Source organism: Amblyraja radiata, chromosome 21, assembly GCF_010909765.2.
Source record: "Amblyraja radiata isolate CabotCenter1 chromosome 21, sAmbRad1.1.pri, whole genome shotgun sequence".
NCBI lineage: Eukaryota > Metazoa > Chordata > Chondrichthyes > Rajiformes > Rajidae > Amblyraja > Amblyraja radiata.
Window position 1 is genome coordinate 40,946,784 of NC_045976.1, and position 16,782 is coordinate 40,963,565.

Here is a 16,782-nt window from a genome sequence, read left to right on the forward strand (position 1 = left end):
AAAGTCGTCTTGTTGAGTCTCATTGTAACTGGTTTTCACCTCCCCCACAGCCAACAATGTCCTGTTTCCTTTCTCATCGTTACTTTTTCATTCATTTGTTCCACATCTCTCTGCATCGCCGTCTATATCTCTCGTTTCCCTCTCCCCCGACTCTGTCTGAAGAAGGGTCTCCACCCGAAACACCACCTATTCCTTTTCTCCACAGACGCTGCCTCACCCGCTGAGTTACTCCAGCTTTCTGTGTCTTCCTTTGGATTAACCCAGCATCTGCAGTTCCCTCCTACGCACAACGCTCCCAGCCAAGAGCGTTCACATCCCTGCAATCGAAAAAACCTGCCCAAACCCAACTGTGAAGACAGACACAAAACGCTGGAGTAACTCAGCGGGACAGGCAGCATCTCTGGAGAGAAGGAATGGGCGACGTTTCTTCGGGTCGAGACCCCAACTGTGAATATATTTCAACGCCTCTGCTAATGACTCGACTTTCTTGTGAAAATTTGGTGTCCACAATTATCCCCAAGCAGAGATTAAAAATCCATTCTATTCGCCACTTCTATTTATAAACCTATCTTTCCAAAAATGTTATCTTAATTTCCTTATCAGCTTGCACTGCCTCCTTCAAAGATTTCAGAATATACCACAGGACTTTCTCTCTAACGACATAGTTCATTGTATCCTGCACTGCCTTCTGCTTTGTTTCACGATGAATGCAACAATTATTCACAATTACCCTTGTAGCAAAATTTGGCTACAGTCAACTTGTGCTTCAGTGAATTCAAAGAGACTATCGCAATGTTAACACAGTCGCAAATGATGTGTTTCCTCATCAGAGACTCAGCTCGAAGGAACCTCGCTGCGAATCCAGCTATGAATCCTGAAGAAGGGTCTCGACCCGAAACGTCACCCATTCCTTCTCTCCAGAGATGCTGCCTGTCCCGCTGAGTTACTCCAGCATTTTGTGTCTATCTTCTAGCTGTGAATCCCTCTGGTATATCAGAACGCATACTTTAGATTGAGGGGGGGACCTCATAGAAACTTACAGAATAATTTAAGGCAGAGACAGAGTGGATGTGGAGAGGATGTTTCCACTGGTGGGAGAGTCTAGGACCAGAGGTCACAGCCTCAGAATTAAAGGGCGCTCTTTTAGAAAGGAGGTGAGGAGGAACTTCTTTAGTCAGAGGATGGTGAATCTTTGGAACTCATTGCTACAGAAGGCTGTGGAGGCCAAGTCAGAGATAGACAAATTCTTGATTAGAGCGGGTGTCAATGGTTATGGGAAGAAGGCAGGAAAATGGGATTAGGAGGGAAAGATCAGCCATGATTGAATGGCAGAGTAGACTCGATGGGCCGAATGGCCTAATTCTACTCCTCTAACTTGTTAACTTGTGAACTTGTGACTTTCGAGATGCAGCGCAGCAACAGATTCTTCAGCCCACCATTGTCTCACTGCAAACTACACTCCTGCAGTTGTACAGGGCCCTGGTGAGACCACATCTGGAGTATTGTGTGCAGTTCTGGTCTCCTAATTTGAGGAAGGACATCCTTGCTATTGAGGCAGTGCAGCGTAGGTTCACCAGGTTAATCCCCGGGATGGCGGGACTGTCATATGAGGGAAGATTGGAAAGACTGGGCTAGTATTCACTGGAATTTAGAAGGATGAGAGGGAATCTTATAGAAGCATATACAATTCTTAAAGGATTGGACAGGCTAGATGCAGGAAAAATGTTCCCTATGTTGGGGGAGTCCAGAACCAGGGGTCACACAGTTTAAGAATAAGGGCTCGGCCATTTAGGACTGAGATGAGGAAAAACCTTTTCACCCAGAGAGTTGTGAATCTGTGGAATTCTCTGCCACAGAAGGCAGTGGAGGCTAATTCACTTGATGTTTTCAAGAGAGAGTTAGATTTAGCTCTTAGGGCTAACGGAATCAAGGGATGTGGGGAGAAAGCAGGAACGGGGTACTGATTGTGGATGATCAGCCATGATCATATTGAATGGTGGTGCTGGCACGAAGGGCCGAATGGCCTCCTCCTGCACCTATTTTCTGTGTTGCTGTGTTTCAAACCAATCTCCCTTCCATTGACTCCATCATGCTGCCTCCGGTTCTTGATTCTCTTACTCTGGGAAAAATACTTCATGCATTCACCGTATCTTTTCCCCTCGTGATTTTATACACCTCTATAAGATCACCCCTTGTCCTCCCGCGCTCCAAGGAATAGAGTTATAGCCTGCCCAACCTCTCCCTGTAGCTCAGGCCCTCGAGACCTGGCAACATCCTTGTAGATCTTCTCTGCATTCTTCAAGCTGAACTGGACACAATGCTCCAAACGTGGCCTTTGCCTTGCCTTGTGCCTTGTGCCTTGTGCCTTGTGCAACTCTTTGTACATCATTTAGATTGATACAGCGTGGAAACAGGCCCTTCGGCCCAACTTGCCCACACCGACCAACATGCCCCATCTACACTAGTCCCACCTGCTTGCGTTTGGCCCATATAAACCAGTCCTATCCATATACCTACTAAGCATTTCTTATACATCGCAACAGTTCCTGCCTCTATTACCTCCTCCGGCAGTTCGTTCCATATACCCACCACCCTATGTGTGAAAAAGTTACCCCTCGGATTCCTATTAAAAACACAGAAAATAAGTACAGGAGTAGGCCATTCAGCCCTTCGAGCCAGCACAGCCATTCAATATGATCATGACTGATCATCAAAAATCATTACTCCGTTCCTCCATATCCCTTGATTCCGTTAGGCCTAAGAGCTAAATCATCCAGTGAATTGGCCTCCACTGCCTTCTGTGGCAGAGAATTCCACAGATTCACAACTCTCTGGGTGAAAAACCGTTTCCTCATTTCCGTCCTAAATGGCCGACCCCTTATTCTTAAACTGGGTGACCCCCGATAAACCTTTCACCCTCTCACCTTAGACCTATGGCCTCTGGTCCCCGATTCATTCTATTTGCAAACGGCCCAGTAATGACTGCCCATGGAGAGCATTAATACTAGGCTTTGGTGGTTCATAAAGAACAGTTATGTGTGCCTAGGAGATCAGTTGAAACCAGTGCCTCTGGCCATAGTGATTAAATCGTTTAAAAATGTTAATGTCCGCAATGTCTACTTATGACTCATGCCAAAAAATACTCCCTTTGTGTCTCTGGTGAAATTAGGAGTTCTTTGTTTGATCTTTCATAACATTTCGTTCATCTGTTGCTTTTTTTCCCCCCCTCATAAATTCGCTTCTGTCATTCCATACTTATTTCCTGCAAAGTTCCCCAATCTGGAAAAGCATGTAATTGCGTTCATTTAGCTTAAAATAAAATGGAAGTGATCTTTGTGGAAGCTGTTCTAGCTCTTTGCTCTGTTCCTGACCTTTGCTTTAGACCTGTTGAAGAAAGAACTGCAGATGCTGGAAAAATCGAAGGCAGACAAAAATGCTGGAGGAACTCAGCGGGTGAGGCAGCATCTATGGAGCGAAGGAATAGGCGATGTTTCGGGTCGAGACCCGGAAGGGTCTCGACCCGAAACGTCGCCTATTCCTTCGCTCCATAGATGCTGCCTCACCCTTCAAGGTCTCGACCCGAAATGTCACCTATTCCTTCGCTCCATAGATGCTGCCTCACCCGCTGAGTTTCTCCAGCATTTTTGTCTACCTGTACTTTATACATTAGATTTTAGAGATACAGCGGAGAAACAGGCCCTTCGGCCCACCAGGTCCGTGCCGACCACCGATCACCCCGTACACTAACACTATCCTACACACCAGGGACAATTTACAATTTTTACAGAGGCCAATTTGCCTACAAACATGCACGTCGGTAGAGAGCTCGATAGGGCTCTTAAAGATAGCGGAGTCAGGGGATATGGGGAGAAGGCAGGAACAGGGGTACTGATCGGGGATGATCAGCCATGATCACATTGAATGGCGGTGCTGGCTCGAAGGGCCGAATGGCCTACTCCTGCACCTATTGTCTATTGTCTATTGTCTTTGGAGTGTGGGAGGAAACTGGAGCACCCGGAGAAGACCCACACAGGTCCACGTGCAAACTCCGTGCAGGCAGCACCCGTAGTCAGGACGGAACCCGGGTCTCTGGCGCTGTGAGGCAGCAAGAACAGCTTCTTCACAGAATCATCAGGCTCCTGCAGAACACTGACCAAACCAGCAAACTCCATCTCGACTTTGTGTAATGTTATGCTACATGCTTTGGCTTGCAACTATTATTTACTGATGAACTGATCATTTATTTAGTTTATATTAGTTCAGTTTAGATACAGCGTGGAAACAGGCCATTCGGCCCAACGTGTCCATGCCGACCCTATGTCGACCCTGCACACTAACTCTATCCTACACACACTAGGGACAATTTCCAATTGTACCGAAGCCAATTAACCTATAAACCTGCACATCTTTGGAATGTGGGGAGGAAACTGGAGATCCCGGAGAAAACGCTCGCAGGCCGCGGGGAGAACGTACAAACTCCGTACAGACAGCACCCGTAGTCAGGATCGAACCCGGATCTCTGGCGCTGTGAGGCAGCAACTCTACTGCTGCGCCACCGTGCCACTCGTTCAATTTATTGTTTATTTCTGTGTATTAGTTTAGTTTAGTTTAGAAATACAGCGTGAAAACAGGCCCTTCGGCCCATCGAGTTCGCATCGACTAGAGATGCCAGCAAATTAGCACTACCCCACACACACAAGAGCCAATTTTTTTTACATTTGTACCAAGCCAATTTACCTACAAACCCATACGTCCTCGGAGTGTGGGAGGAGGCAGGAGCACCCGGAGAAAACCCACGTAGGTCACGGGGAGAACATAAAAAATCTGTACAAACAAGTACCCGTAGTCAGGATCGAACCCGGGACTCTGGTGTTATAAGGCCGTAATGTCCCTGTCCCACCGAGTCCGTGCCGACCAGCACCAGTCACCCCCTAAATAATGCCCCTGTCCCACTTAGGAAACCTGAACGGAAACCTCTGGAGACTTTGTGCCCACCCAAGGTTTCCGTGCGGTTCCCGGAGGTTGCAGGTGGTTCCCGGAGGTTGCAGGTAGTGGAAGCAGGTAGCAAGACTGACAAAAACCTCCGGGAACCGCACGGAAACCTTGGGTGGGGCGCAAAGTCTCCAGAGGTTTCCATTCAGGTTTCCTAAGTGGGACAGGGGCATAAAATTCTACCTCTGGCCACCGTGCCACCCGTACAATTTATTGTGCATTTATTGTGCCGTTGCGTTTAATCTGCCCGTGAAACTGCAGCAGGTTTTGACAATGAAAGATTCCTTCAAACTTGGCTCTTGGCACCGTGCTAAGGGCTTAGACGGGGTGGAACTTGTGAAGTGTGTTCAGGAGAGTTGCCGCTCGACCTGCTCGGGAAAGGGCAAAGCTGGTCCTGGTCTTGGGGAAACAGGGCAGGACAAGTGAGTGAGGTGTAAGTGGGGGAGTGTTTTTTGGACCAGTGACCACAGGTCTATTAGTTTGTAAAGACTTATGGGAAAGGACAGAACTGGGCCTCAAATTAAAAATCCTCATTTTGGGGGCATGGTAAATATTCACTATGTTAGACAGAAGTTTGCAAAAGCTGATTTGCAGGTAAAATGTTGTCTGACAAGTGGGAGGCTTTTAAATATGAAATAGCGAGAGTTCAAGATCTAGCTCATAACTTCCTAAATTCTAGGAGCAGAATTAGGCCATTCGGCCCATCATCCACTCCACCATTCAATCATGGCTGATCTATCTCTCCCTCCTAACCCATTCTCCTGCCTTCTCCCCATAACCCCTGACACCCGCTCTAATCACAAATCTCTCAGTCTGCGCCTTATATACTTGTGGCTGTGGATGCCGTTAATAGATATTTTTAAGGCAGAGATTGATAGGTTATCAATTAGTGCGGGTGTCAGGGGTTATGGGGAGAGGGCAGGAGAATGGGGTTGAGAGGGAGAGATAGATCAGCCATGATTGAATGGCGGAGTAGACTTAATGGGCCGAATGGCCTAATTCTGCTCCTATCACTTATGAGCATGAACTTAAAAAACCCACGCGGTCATAGGGACTAAACGTGCAAACTCCACACGGACAGCACCAGGGATGGGCATTGAACCCAGGCAGCTGGGGTTGTGAAGTAGCGGCTGTACAAGTTGACAGTGAGGTGAGGGAGAGTAGATTGCAAGATCGGAATCGAAAGCGTTACTCCAAAAAAGATAGCCTGAGGGTCACCAATGAGGTAGATAGTAGTTCGTGACCGCTCTCTAGTTGGTGATAGGACGGTTCAGTTGTCTGATAACAGCTGGGAAGAAACTGTCCCTGAATCTGGAGGTAGATAAAAATACTGGAGAAACTCAGCGGGTGAGGCAGCATCTCTGGAGCGAAGGAATAGGTGACGTTTCGGGTCGAGACCCTTCTTCAGTCTCGACCCAAAACACCACCTATTTCCTTCGCTCCATAGATGCTGCCTCACCCGCTGAGTTTCTCCAGCATTTTTATCTACCTTCGATTTTTCCAGCATCTGCAGTTCCTTCTTAAACACGGAATCTGGAGGTGTGCGTTTTCACACTTCTGTACCTTTTGCCCGATGGGAGAGGGGAGACGAGGGAGTGACCGGGGGTGAGACTGGTCCTTGATGATGCTGCTGGCCTTGCCGAGGCAGCATGAGGTGTAGATGGAGTCAATGGAAGGGAGGTTGGTTTGTGTGATGGACTGGGCTGCGTCCACAATTCTCTGTAATTTCTTGCGGCCTTGGGCCATAGAGTGCTACTGCGTGGAAACAGGCCCTTCGGCCCAACTTGCCCAAACTGGCCAACATGTCCCTGCTACACTAGTCCCATCTGCCTGCGTTTGGCCCATATCCCTCCAAACCTGTCATATCCATGTAGCTGTCTAACCGTTTCTTAAACGTTGGGATAGTCCCAGCCTCAACTGCCTCCTCCTGCACTTGTACAGAGCCCTAGTGAGACCACACCACACCACTATTGTGTGCTGTTTTGGTCGCCTAATTTGAGGAAGGACATTCTTGCTATTGAGGGAGTGCAGCGTAGGTTTACAAGGTAAATTCCCGGGATGGCGGGACTATCATATGCTGAGAGAATGGAGCGGCTGGGCTTGTACACTCTGGAGTTTAGAAGGATGAGAGGATATCTCATGGAAACATGTAAGATTGTTAAGGGCTTGGACACATTAGAGGCAGGAAACATGTTCCCGATGTTGGGGGAGTCCAGAACCAGGGGCCACAGTTTAAGAATAAGGAGTAAGCCATTTAGAACGGAGACGAGGAAACACTTTTTCTCACAGAGAGTGGTGAGTCTGTGGAATTCTCTGCCTCAGAGGGCGGAGGAGGAGGGTTTTCTGGATGCTTTCAAGAGCTAGATAGGGCTCTTAAAAATAGCAGAGTCAGGGGATGTGGGGAGAAGGCAGGAACGGGGTACTGATTGTGGATGATCAGCCATGATCACATTGAATGGCGGTGCTGGCTCGAAGGGCCGAATGGCCTACTCCTGCACCTATTGTCTATTGTCTATTACCTCCTCCAGCAGCTCGTTCCATACACCCACCGCCCTTTGTGTGAAACAGTTACCCCTCAGATTCCTATTAAATCGTTTCCCCTTTAACTTAAACCGATGGAGCTGTTCCCAAACTAGGCTGTGATGCATCCGGATAAAATGCTACGGGAAATCTACGATCGGCCTTGACCTCTTTGAACTGTGGTGTCTGGAACAAGAGCAATTTGTTGTTCTGGTCTTGACCTGTGCTTTGTAGTCTGCAGGTGCAGAGTCTGCGGCGTGCTGCCAGGGTCTCTGGAGTGACCACCTTCTCACAGCCATGCTGGCTAGCGGCCGACTGTCGGTTCTGCTCCACTTCTCTGGCATCCTCTCAACAGGCTTCACAACACCAAGGATGCCTGACCAGCAGTGTAATAGCCCTGTCCCACGATACGAGTTCATTCCAAGAGCTCTCCCGAGTTTAAAAAAAAATCAAACTCGTGGTAAGCACGGAGAATGAACGTAGCGGGTACGTCGGAGCTCGGGGACGTCTCTTAGCGGCTCGTAACGCTTAATGCCCCTGTCCCACTTAGGAAACCTGAACGGAAATCTCTGGAGACTTTGCGCCCCACCCAAGGTTTCCGTGCGGTTCTCGGAGGTTGCAGGAGGTTGCAGGTAGTGGAAGCAAGTAGGGAGACTGACAAAAACCTCCAGGAACCGCACGGAAACCTTGGGTGGGGCGCAAAGTCTCCAGAGGTTTCCGTTCAGGTTTCCTAAGTGGGACAGGGGCATAACGGCAGGTACTCGGGAAGACTCGCTAACGGCAGGTAAGCGCGGGAAGACTGGTGAAGATTTTTCAACATGATGAATAATGTCCACGAGAGTCCCGAATACCGACGAGTGGCCATTACCGTAAATCTCCGAGTTCGAATCAGGGCAAACTCGGGAGAGCTCTTGAAATGAACTCGTAGCGTGGGACAGGGGTGTAAGTCGCGCAGTTACTGTCGACAATTCACCAAGAGCTGACAGCTCCAGAGATTTACGGTTTGACCCCGACCACAGGTGCTTGTCTGTACGTTCTCCCCGTGACCTGCGTGGGTTTTCCTCCGAGATCTGCGGTCTCCTCCCGCACTCCAAAGACGTGCAGGTTTGTAGGTTAATTGGCTTGGTGTAAAATGCAAAATTGTCCCTTGCGTGTGTGGGGATCGCTGGTCGGTGCGGACTCGATGCGGACAAGTGCCTGTTTCAACACAGTATCTGTACATGCAAAAAGCACACACTGTGCTGGAGTAACACAGCGGGGCAGGCAGCTTCCTTAGAAGATTGAGGGCGACATGGTGGCGCAGCGGGTAGAGCTGCTGCCTCACAGCGCCAGGGACCCGGGTTCCATCCTGACTATGGGTGCTGTCTGTACGGAGTTTGCACGTTCTCCCTGTGACCGCGTGGGTTTTCTCCGGGTGCTCCGGTTCCCCCCCCCACACTCCAAAAGACGTACGGGTTTGCAGGTTAATTGGCTTTGATTAAATTATAAATGATCCCTAGTTTGTGTAGGACAGTGCTACTGTCCGGGGATTGCCGGTCGGCATGGACTCGGTGGGCCGAAGGGCCTGTTTTCATGCTGTATCTCAAAACCAAAAATTCAGCATGATGGCGAATGCTCTTTTGATCTTCCACCAGCGTACGGTACAGAACATATTGATCTGCCAATCTTGTCCGGCACCTTGAATGCCCAGGAATAGAGGAGAGTGGTGGACACTGCCCGGTCCATCGAACCCCAACGCGAGGTTCGATCGCCCGGCGCGGGGGAGCTGACAAACCCCCCCGATGCGGGAGCTGATCGCCTCGACGCGGAGGGCCCGAACGCCGCCGGCTACGGGAGTCAAGACTGTCCCGTCAACGGGGGCTCAAGACCCCCGACCGAAGAAGAACAAAAGGAAGAGACTTGAACTTTATTTCGCCTTCCATCACAGTGAGGAATGTGTAGGAGTCACTGTGGTGAATGTTCGTGTTAAAATATGTTTTTGATTCTGTTGCTTTTAATTGTATGACTGACCTGGCCAGTGAAATTCCTCGTATGTTGCAAAACATACTTGGCGAATAAAGTCTGATTCTGATTCTGACGTACTCAACTGTGTGATGAATCTCATTGTTCCTCGGTACATGTGACATTAACGTCACATCATATAATTTTTGAAAGGAAATATTTTCCCACCACAGATGCTGCCTGACCTGCAGCAAGCACACTGTGTCCATCTTTGAAAACAAAAAAATCTCTCCCTGAATATGGACAAACTATCCCTTAGAATGTTTCATTGACATTTCAAAGTAGCAAATTTCAATATATTACAAGGAAATGCATCCTAAATAATTACTTGTCAGTAAAAGGTGTTCCCAAAACACTAACTGGTCATTTCTGAATTAAGTATAAAGTATGCAGTGAAGTAGTAAAAATATTTTTTGAACACAGTGGTGCATCTGGTAGAGTTGCTGCCTCACAGCTCCAGAGAGCTGGGTTCGATCCTAACTATGGATGCTGTCTGTGTGGAGTTTGCACATTCTCCCTGTGACTGCATGGGTTTCCTCCGGGTGCTCCGGTTTCCTCCCACATCCCAAAGACGTGCAGGTTTACAGGTTAATCGGCCCCTCTGTAAATTGCCCCTAGTGTGTAGGGAGTGAAAAGTACCGAAAGTGCTGGAGTAACTCAACGGGTCAGGCAACATGTGTAAGAAGGAACCGCAGATGCTGGCTTACACCGAAGATAGACACAAAGTGCTGGAGTAACTCGGCAGGACAAACAGCATCTCTGGAGACCATGGATTAGTGGAGTTTTGAAACTGCCTGTCCTGCTGAGTTACTCCAGCACTTTGTGTCTTTTTTGTTTTGTAAACCAGCATCTGCAGTTCCTTGTTTCAGAGGCCAAACTGCAAACCTGCGTGTCTTTGGGACGTGGGAGGAAAGCGAAGGAAAAGTCCACGCGATCTCGGGGAGAACGTGCAAACTCCACACAAACACACACACACAGACGGCACCTGAGGTGAGGATCAAACCCGGGTCTCTAGCGCTGTGAGGCAGCGGCTCCACCCGCTGCACCACCGTGTACTGTTGATTTGAAGGCAGTGTAGTGTACTGATTGAAATTCTGAAGGCATATTGTACGACCCATTCACTTTGTAAAAGTGGCATTACAAATACATAACTTTCCAGTACAGACCTTTTTTTGTAAAAAAATGTAATTTATTCTCTTTCTAAACCTTAGCAATCCACTATTGGTTACAATCACCATGCTGCTGTTGGTTAAAGGAATGAGAATTCTGAGCAGAGAAGATAAAATATATTACAAGCATAATAACTACCAGGATGATGACGATTCCGTACAGAATGCAAAAAATGATTGTGGTGTATATAATACAAACTTTCATTTTAAAAGTATACAATTAATTACACAAAAAGGCTAACAATAGGTTTCAATCTCCAGCCTTTTACCTGGGGTGGAATTTGAGCACGTTCTTTTATTGACTGCAATGTACAAGGCCATTCAATCACACAATTTATCACCGTCCTTTCAAGAAAAGGGAAGAATCGGCTGCAAGATATAAAAGGATGTGAGGGTTTTTTGGAAAACCCTCTTAGTGAGCTCGAGACTTCTTTCGCTTATGTTTTTTCTCCTTCTTCTTGTTGATGCACTTGGGGCAGAACCACTGTACCTCATCTGGAGGGGCCGCCGAGATTCCAATGCAGGGCCTGGAGAAAATGGGAACAAAACGCAAGATGTTTAGTTTAGTTAACGGCCCTACCGAGTCCGCAGCGGCCAGCGATATCCGGTACACTAACCCGGCACACCAGGGACAAGTCAATTAGCCTGCACACCTGTACGGCTTTGGGAGTGTGGGAGAAAACTGGAGAAAACCCACGCAGATCACGGGGAGGAAGTACAAATATCGTACAGACAGCACCCGTGGTCAGTATCGAACCGGGGTCTCTGGCGCTGTGAGGCAGCAACTCTACCGCGGCGTCACAGTGCCACAACGGTCTTTGCAATTTGAGTTACCTCGACTGAGTCCCAGGTTCAACCCTGACCTCGGCCGCTGTCTGTGTGGAGCTTGCACGTTCTCCCTGTCTCAGAGTGGTCTGGTTCACTCCCACGTCACAATGACGTGCGGTTTGGTCGGTCGATTGGCCTTGGGTCAATTGAATAATCTGGGGATTTGATGGGTGAGCAGGGAGAATGTAAATGGGATTGGGGCAGGATTAGTTTAACCGGGTGACTGTTCTTCCGGGCTGTATCTCTCCATGACACTGACGAGGCTGCAGTTTAGTTTAGTTCAGAGATACAGCATGGAAACAAGTCCTTCGGCTCACCGTGTCCGCACCGACCAGCGATCACCCCGTACACTAGCACTACAAGGGACAATTTACAATTTTTACCGATGCAAATTAACCCACGTCTTTGGAGTGTGGGAGGAAACCGGAGAAAACCCCCACGCAGGTCACGGGGAGAACGTACACACTCCATACAGACAGCACCCGTAGTCAGGATGGAACTCGGGTCTCTGGCGCTGCGAGTCTAAAGTCTAATTCAGGATATATCCACCTTGTCATGCCTTTCGTTCAGCCTCCCTTCAATGGGACTCAGTTAGTTGAGGGTTAGCGTTCTCTATCGTGAGTGGCTGCACAGAAGGTAAAGGATTGCCAAGATTTCTTACCAGTGGTACCAGTCATCACAGTCGTCACAACCGATCATCGGGCTGCCGTCATCAGCCTTGTTACAACCAGGACAAATCCAGATCTGATTCCCCCACTCATCGCGAATCTGGGGGAATGAAAGGGGAAGGGGGTTGAGAAAAGGCAGCTTTCAGATCAACGGTCGACAACTAAATGGCTCAGGGTACCAATCAGTCAGCACCGGAATACTTCACCATCCTTCCCGCGTTTACGGACCGCGCACGCGAGCGTTTGACGGCACAGGGCCTCGCCTCGACTCGCTGGAGTTTAGAAGGATAGAGGGGGAACCTCATTGAAACATACAGAACAGTGAAAGGCCCGGATAGAGCGGATGTGGAGAGGGAGAGGATGTTTCCACTAGTGGGAGAGTCTAGGACCAGAGGGCAGAGCCACATGATAAAAGGACGTATCTTCAGAAAGGAGATGAGGAGGAATTTCTTTACCCAGAGGGTGGTGAATCTGTGGAACTCAATCAAGGGTATGGTATATTTTGTTGATCATGAAACAGAGGAAACAGGAAACAAAAGCCTTTCATAATTTCATCAGTCATTGAAGCAGAATTAGTCCACTGGGCACACTTTCCCTCTCAACCCCATTCTCCTGCCTTCTCCTCATAACCCTTGACACATTCAAGAATCTGGCAATCTCCAACACAAAAATATCCTTTGTCGGCCTCCACAGCCGTCTGTGGCAATACGTTCCACAGATTCACCATCCTCTAAAGAAATTCCTCCTCATCTCCTTTTATTCTGAGGCTGTGCCCTCTGGTCCTAGACTCTCCCACTAGTGGAAACATCATCTCCACATCCACTCTATCCAGGCCTTTCACTATTCGGTACGTTTAAATGAGGTGTCCCCTCATCCTGCCTGACCCGCTGAGTTACTCTGGCACTTTGTGTCTTTCCGTCAGAAAGTTAATGTGCTCAGTTAGATATATTATTGATCACAAAACTTCCAGTCATAGAGTGATACAGCGTGGAAACAGGCCCTTCGGCCCAACTTACTCACACTGGCCAACATTGTCACATCTATACAAGCCTCACCTCCGTGCATTTGGTCCATATCCCTCCAAACCTGTCCTATCCATGTACCTGTCTAACTGTTTGTTAAACTTGGGGGGTCCCAGCCTCAACTACCTCCTCTGGCAGCTTATTCCATACATCCATCACCGTTGAGTGAACAAGTTACTCCTCAGATTCCTGTTAAATCTTTTCCCCTTTAACCTATGTCCTCTAATTCTCGATTCCCCTACTCTTGAGCAAGAGATTCTGTGCATCTACCCGATCTATTCCTCTCATGATGTTGTACACCTCTATAAGATCACCCCTCATCCTCCTGCGCTCCAACGAATAGAGTCCTAGCCTGCTCAACCTCTCCCTGTAGCTCACACCCTCGAGTCCTGGCAACATCCTCGTAAATCTGCTCTGTACCCTTTCCAGCTTGACAACATCTTTCCTATAGGATGCTGCCAAGAACTGAAAACAACACTCTAAATATGGCCTGACCAACATTTTATACAACTGCAACATGACCTCCCAACTTCAATACTTAACACTCTGACTGATGGAGGCCAATCAGCCAAAAGCCTTTTTGACCACCCTATCTACCTGCGACTCCACCTTCAAGGAACCATGCACCTGTACTCTTAGATCCCTCTGCTCTACAACACTACCCAGAGGCCTATCATTCACGGTGAAGGTCCTGCCATATTAGTCCTTCCCAAAATGCAACACCTCACACTCCTGTATTAAATTCCATCACCCATTCTTCCGCCCACCTGGCCAATCGATCCAGATCCTGCTGCAATCGTTCACAACCATCTTCACTATCTGCAAAACCACCCACTTTAGTTTCATCAGCAAACTTGCTAATCTTGCCCTGTACGTTCTCATCCAAATCATGGATGTAGATGACAAACAGTAACGGGCCCAGCACCGAACCCTGAGGCACACCACTAGTCACAGGCCTCCAGTCCGGGAAGCAACATTCCACCATCACCCTCTGCTTCCTTCCATGGAGCCAATTTTCTATCCACATTTTAATGAAATTATACATCCGAGTCTCACTATTTCAAGAGTCAAAATAGTTTTATTGTCATGTGTTCCAGATAGGACAATGAAATTCTGCCTTGCTGCAGCACAACAGAATATATAAACATAATACAGAACAGGAGATAAAAGTTCAGTGTGTCTATATACTATACACCATATATATACACAATAAATAAACAGGTAAAGTGCAATAGTAATAATAGGCTGTTATTGTTCAGAGCTTGTTTGATGTCGTGTTTAATAGCCTGATGGCTGTGGGGATGAAGCTGTTCCTGAACCTGGATGTTCCAGATTTCAAGCTCCTGTACCTTCTTCCCGATGGCAAAGGAGGGATGAGTGTGCGGTCAGGATGGTATGGGTCCTTGATGACAGGTGCAGGTTACAGTGTACTTTGTGGAGAAGAACATGCATTTATGGACCGTGTGTTTCAGAACCAGGGAAGGGAGCAAACTAACTGTCGTAGCAACTCGAACAAGGGAAGTGGGCGGTCGATGTGAGAGGATACGACAGCTTCCTCCCCTAGTCGTACATTCCACAATGATCGCTTCCCTCGGGAGCGCAGTGCGGGAGACCAGAATTACTGGTCAAAAGCAACAGTTTGAAGAAGGGTCTCGACCCGAAACGTCACATATTCCTTCTCTCCAGAGATGCTGCCTGTCCCGCTGAGTTACTCCAGCATTTTGTACCTAGCTTGAACACACATTTTGAAATGAGCCCCAAATTCACCGGGGAATATCCTAATTTGCTGAGCAAATTCAACAAATCAATGAAACTCAACTGTCACATGTATCTAGGTGCATTGAAGTGCTTTGTTTTTGCGTACAACCCGGTCAAATCACACAGCAGGCCTCACCGAGGCAGTTAGCAAGTATCGCCACGTTTCTGCTGTCGACAAAGTTACTAAAGGTTCATCGAACGGTTTCATTTTCTGCTCTTAGTGGCGACCCAGTCCTGTCTCCACACGCGGTGGCAGCCGCCCCCTTCGTTCCTAGAGCCCCCCCCCCCTGGTGAACCCCCCTAGTTCTTAGTGCCCGTCCCCCCCCCGCAGACCCCCCCTTGTTCTCAGTGCCCCCCTCCCCGCTGACCCCCCCGTTCTCAGTGCCCCTCCCCCCTGCTGACCCCCCCCTTGTTCTCAGTGCCCCTCACCCCCGCTGACCCCCCCTTTGCGCTCAGTGTGCCCCCCCCTTCCCCGCTGGGTCCCCCCCTTCATTCTCACCGGCCCCCCGCCTGGTTGCTCTCGACAGCGTAAAGTGGAATGGGGCAACTAACAGAAGGCTAGAGAGATATTAGAGTGACACAGTGTTGAAACAGGCGCTTCAGCTCACCGAGTCCATGCCGACCATCGATCACCCATACGCTAGTCCTATGCCATCCTGCTCTTGCACCTTGCAAGCCCGGGGCAATCTACAGCGGGCCAGGTAACCTCCAAGCCTGCCTGTCTTTGGGATGTGGGAGGAAACCGGAGCACCCGGAGAAACAGGCTTTGCAATGCAACTTCTGCACTTTGAGGGGCTCGCGTTAACATTTCCTTTGAGCACAATGTCAGGCGGTAGCGTGGCACAGCCTCCACCCCCCCCCCCCCCCAAATTGCCCCTAATGTGTAGAGAGTGGCTGCAAAAGTACGATAACATCGAAGATAGACACAAGATGCTGGAGTAACGCAGCGGGTCAGGCAGCATCTCTGGAGAGAAGGAATGGGCGACGTTTCGGGTCACTCTTCCTTCAACACTCTCCCGAAACGCCACCCATTCCTTCTCTCCAGAGATGCTGCCTGACCCGCTGAGTTACTCCAGCATTTTGTGTCTATCTTTGATTTAAACCAGCATCTGCAGTTCCTTCTTACACATAGGATAGCATAGAACTAGTTGAAACGGGTGATCACTGGTCGGAGCGGTCGGAGGTCTGAAGGGCCTGTTTCCTCTCTGTATCTCTAAACAACTAAAATATAAAAATACCTAAATGCAGTGCTCCCCTTCAGTAAAGTGTTTACCTTTAGTAACCCTTAGTAAGAAAGAACTTTAGTCAGCGCCAGAAACATAGCGACTCTTGTGTTAGGTCATAAGGTGATCGGAGCAGAATTAGGTCATTCGGCCAATCCAATCTACTCCGCCATTTAATCATAGCTTATAAATCTCTCTCTCCTCACCCCATTCTCCTGCCTTCTACTACAAAAGACTACAAAAAGTAGTAAACGCTGCCCAGTCCATCATCGGCTCTGACCTCCCTTCCATCGTGGGGATCTATCGCAGTCGCTGCCTCAAAAAGGCTGCCAGCATCATCAAGGACCCACACCATCCTGGCCACACACTCATCTCCCCGATACCTTCAGGTAGAAGTTACAGGAGCCTGAAGACTGCCACGACCAGGTTCAGGAATAGCTACTTCCCCACAGCCATCAGGCTATTAAACCTGGCTCGGACAAAACTCTGAACATTAATAGCCCATTATCTGTTTATTTGCACTTTATCAGTTTATTTATTCATGTGTGTATATATTTATACAATGGTATATGGACACACTGATCTGTTCTGTAGTCAATGC

The 16,782-nt window shown here is 48.5% G+C and overlaps 1 protein-coding gene and 1 long non-coding RNA gene across 2 annotated transcripts in view; one reads left to right on the plus strand and one right to left on the minus strand.

The window, feature by feature from the left end:
• The first annotated feature begins 489 nt into the window (after window positions 1-489).
• On the plus strand, window positions 490-16,293 carry LOC116985374. Its single transcript, XR_004415256.1, has 3 exons — window positions 490-500; window positions 9,457-9,464; window positions 16,264-16,293. It is a non-coding gene; the product is annotated as an uncharacterized LOC116985374 (long non-coding RNA).
• taf3 (TATA-box binding protein associated factor 3) overlaps window positions 10,681-16,782 on the minus strand; it is a 174,429-nt gene continuing 168,327 nt past the window's right edge. Inside the window, exons 6-7 of the mRNA XM_033040146.1 lie at window positions 12,172-12,278; window positions 10,681-11,209 (exon numbers count right to left, since the gene is read on the minus strand). Of these exons, the coding sequence (XP_032896037.1) occupies window positions 11,095-11,209; window positions 12,172-12,278 (222 nt within the window). The 3' untranslated portion in view covers window positions 10,681-11,094. The remainder of the gene's footprint in view (window positions 11,210-12,171; window positions 12,279-16,782) is intronic.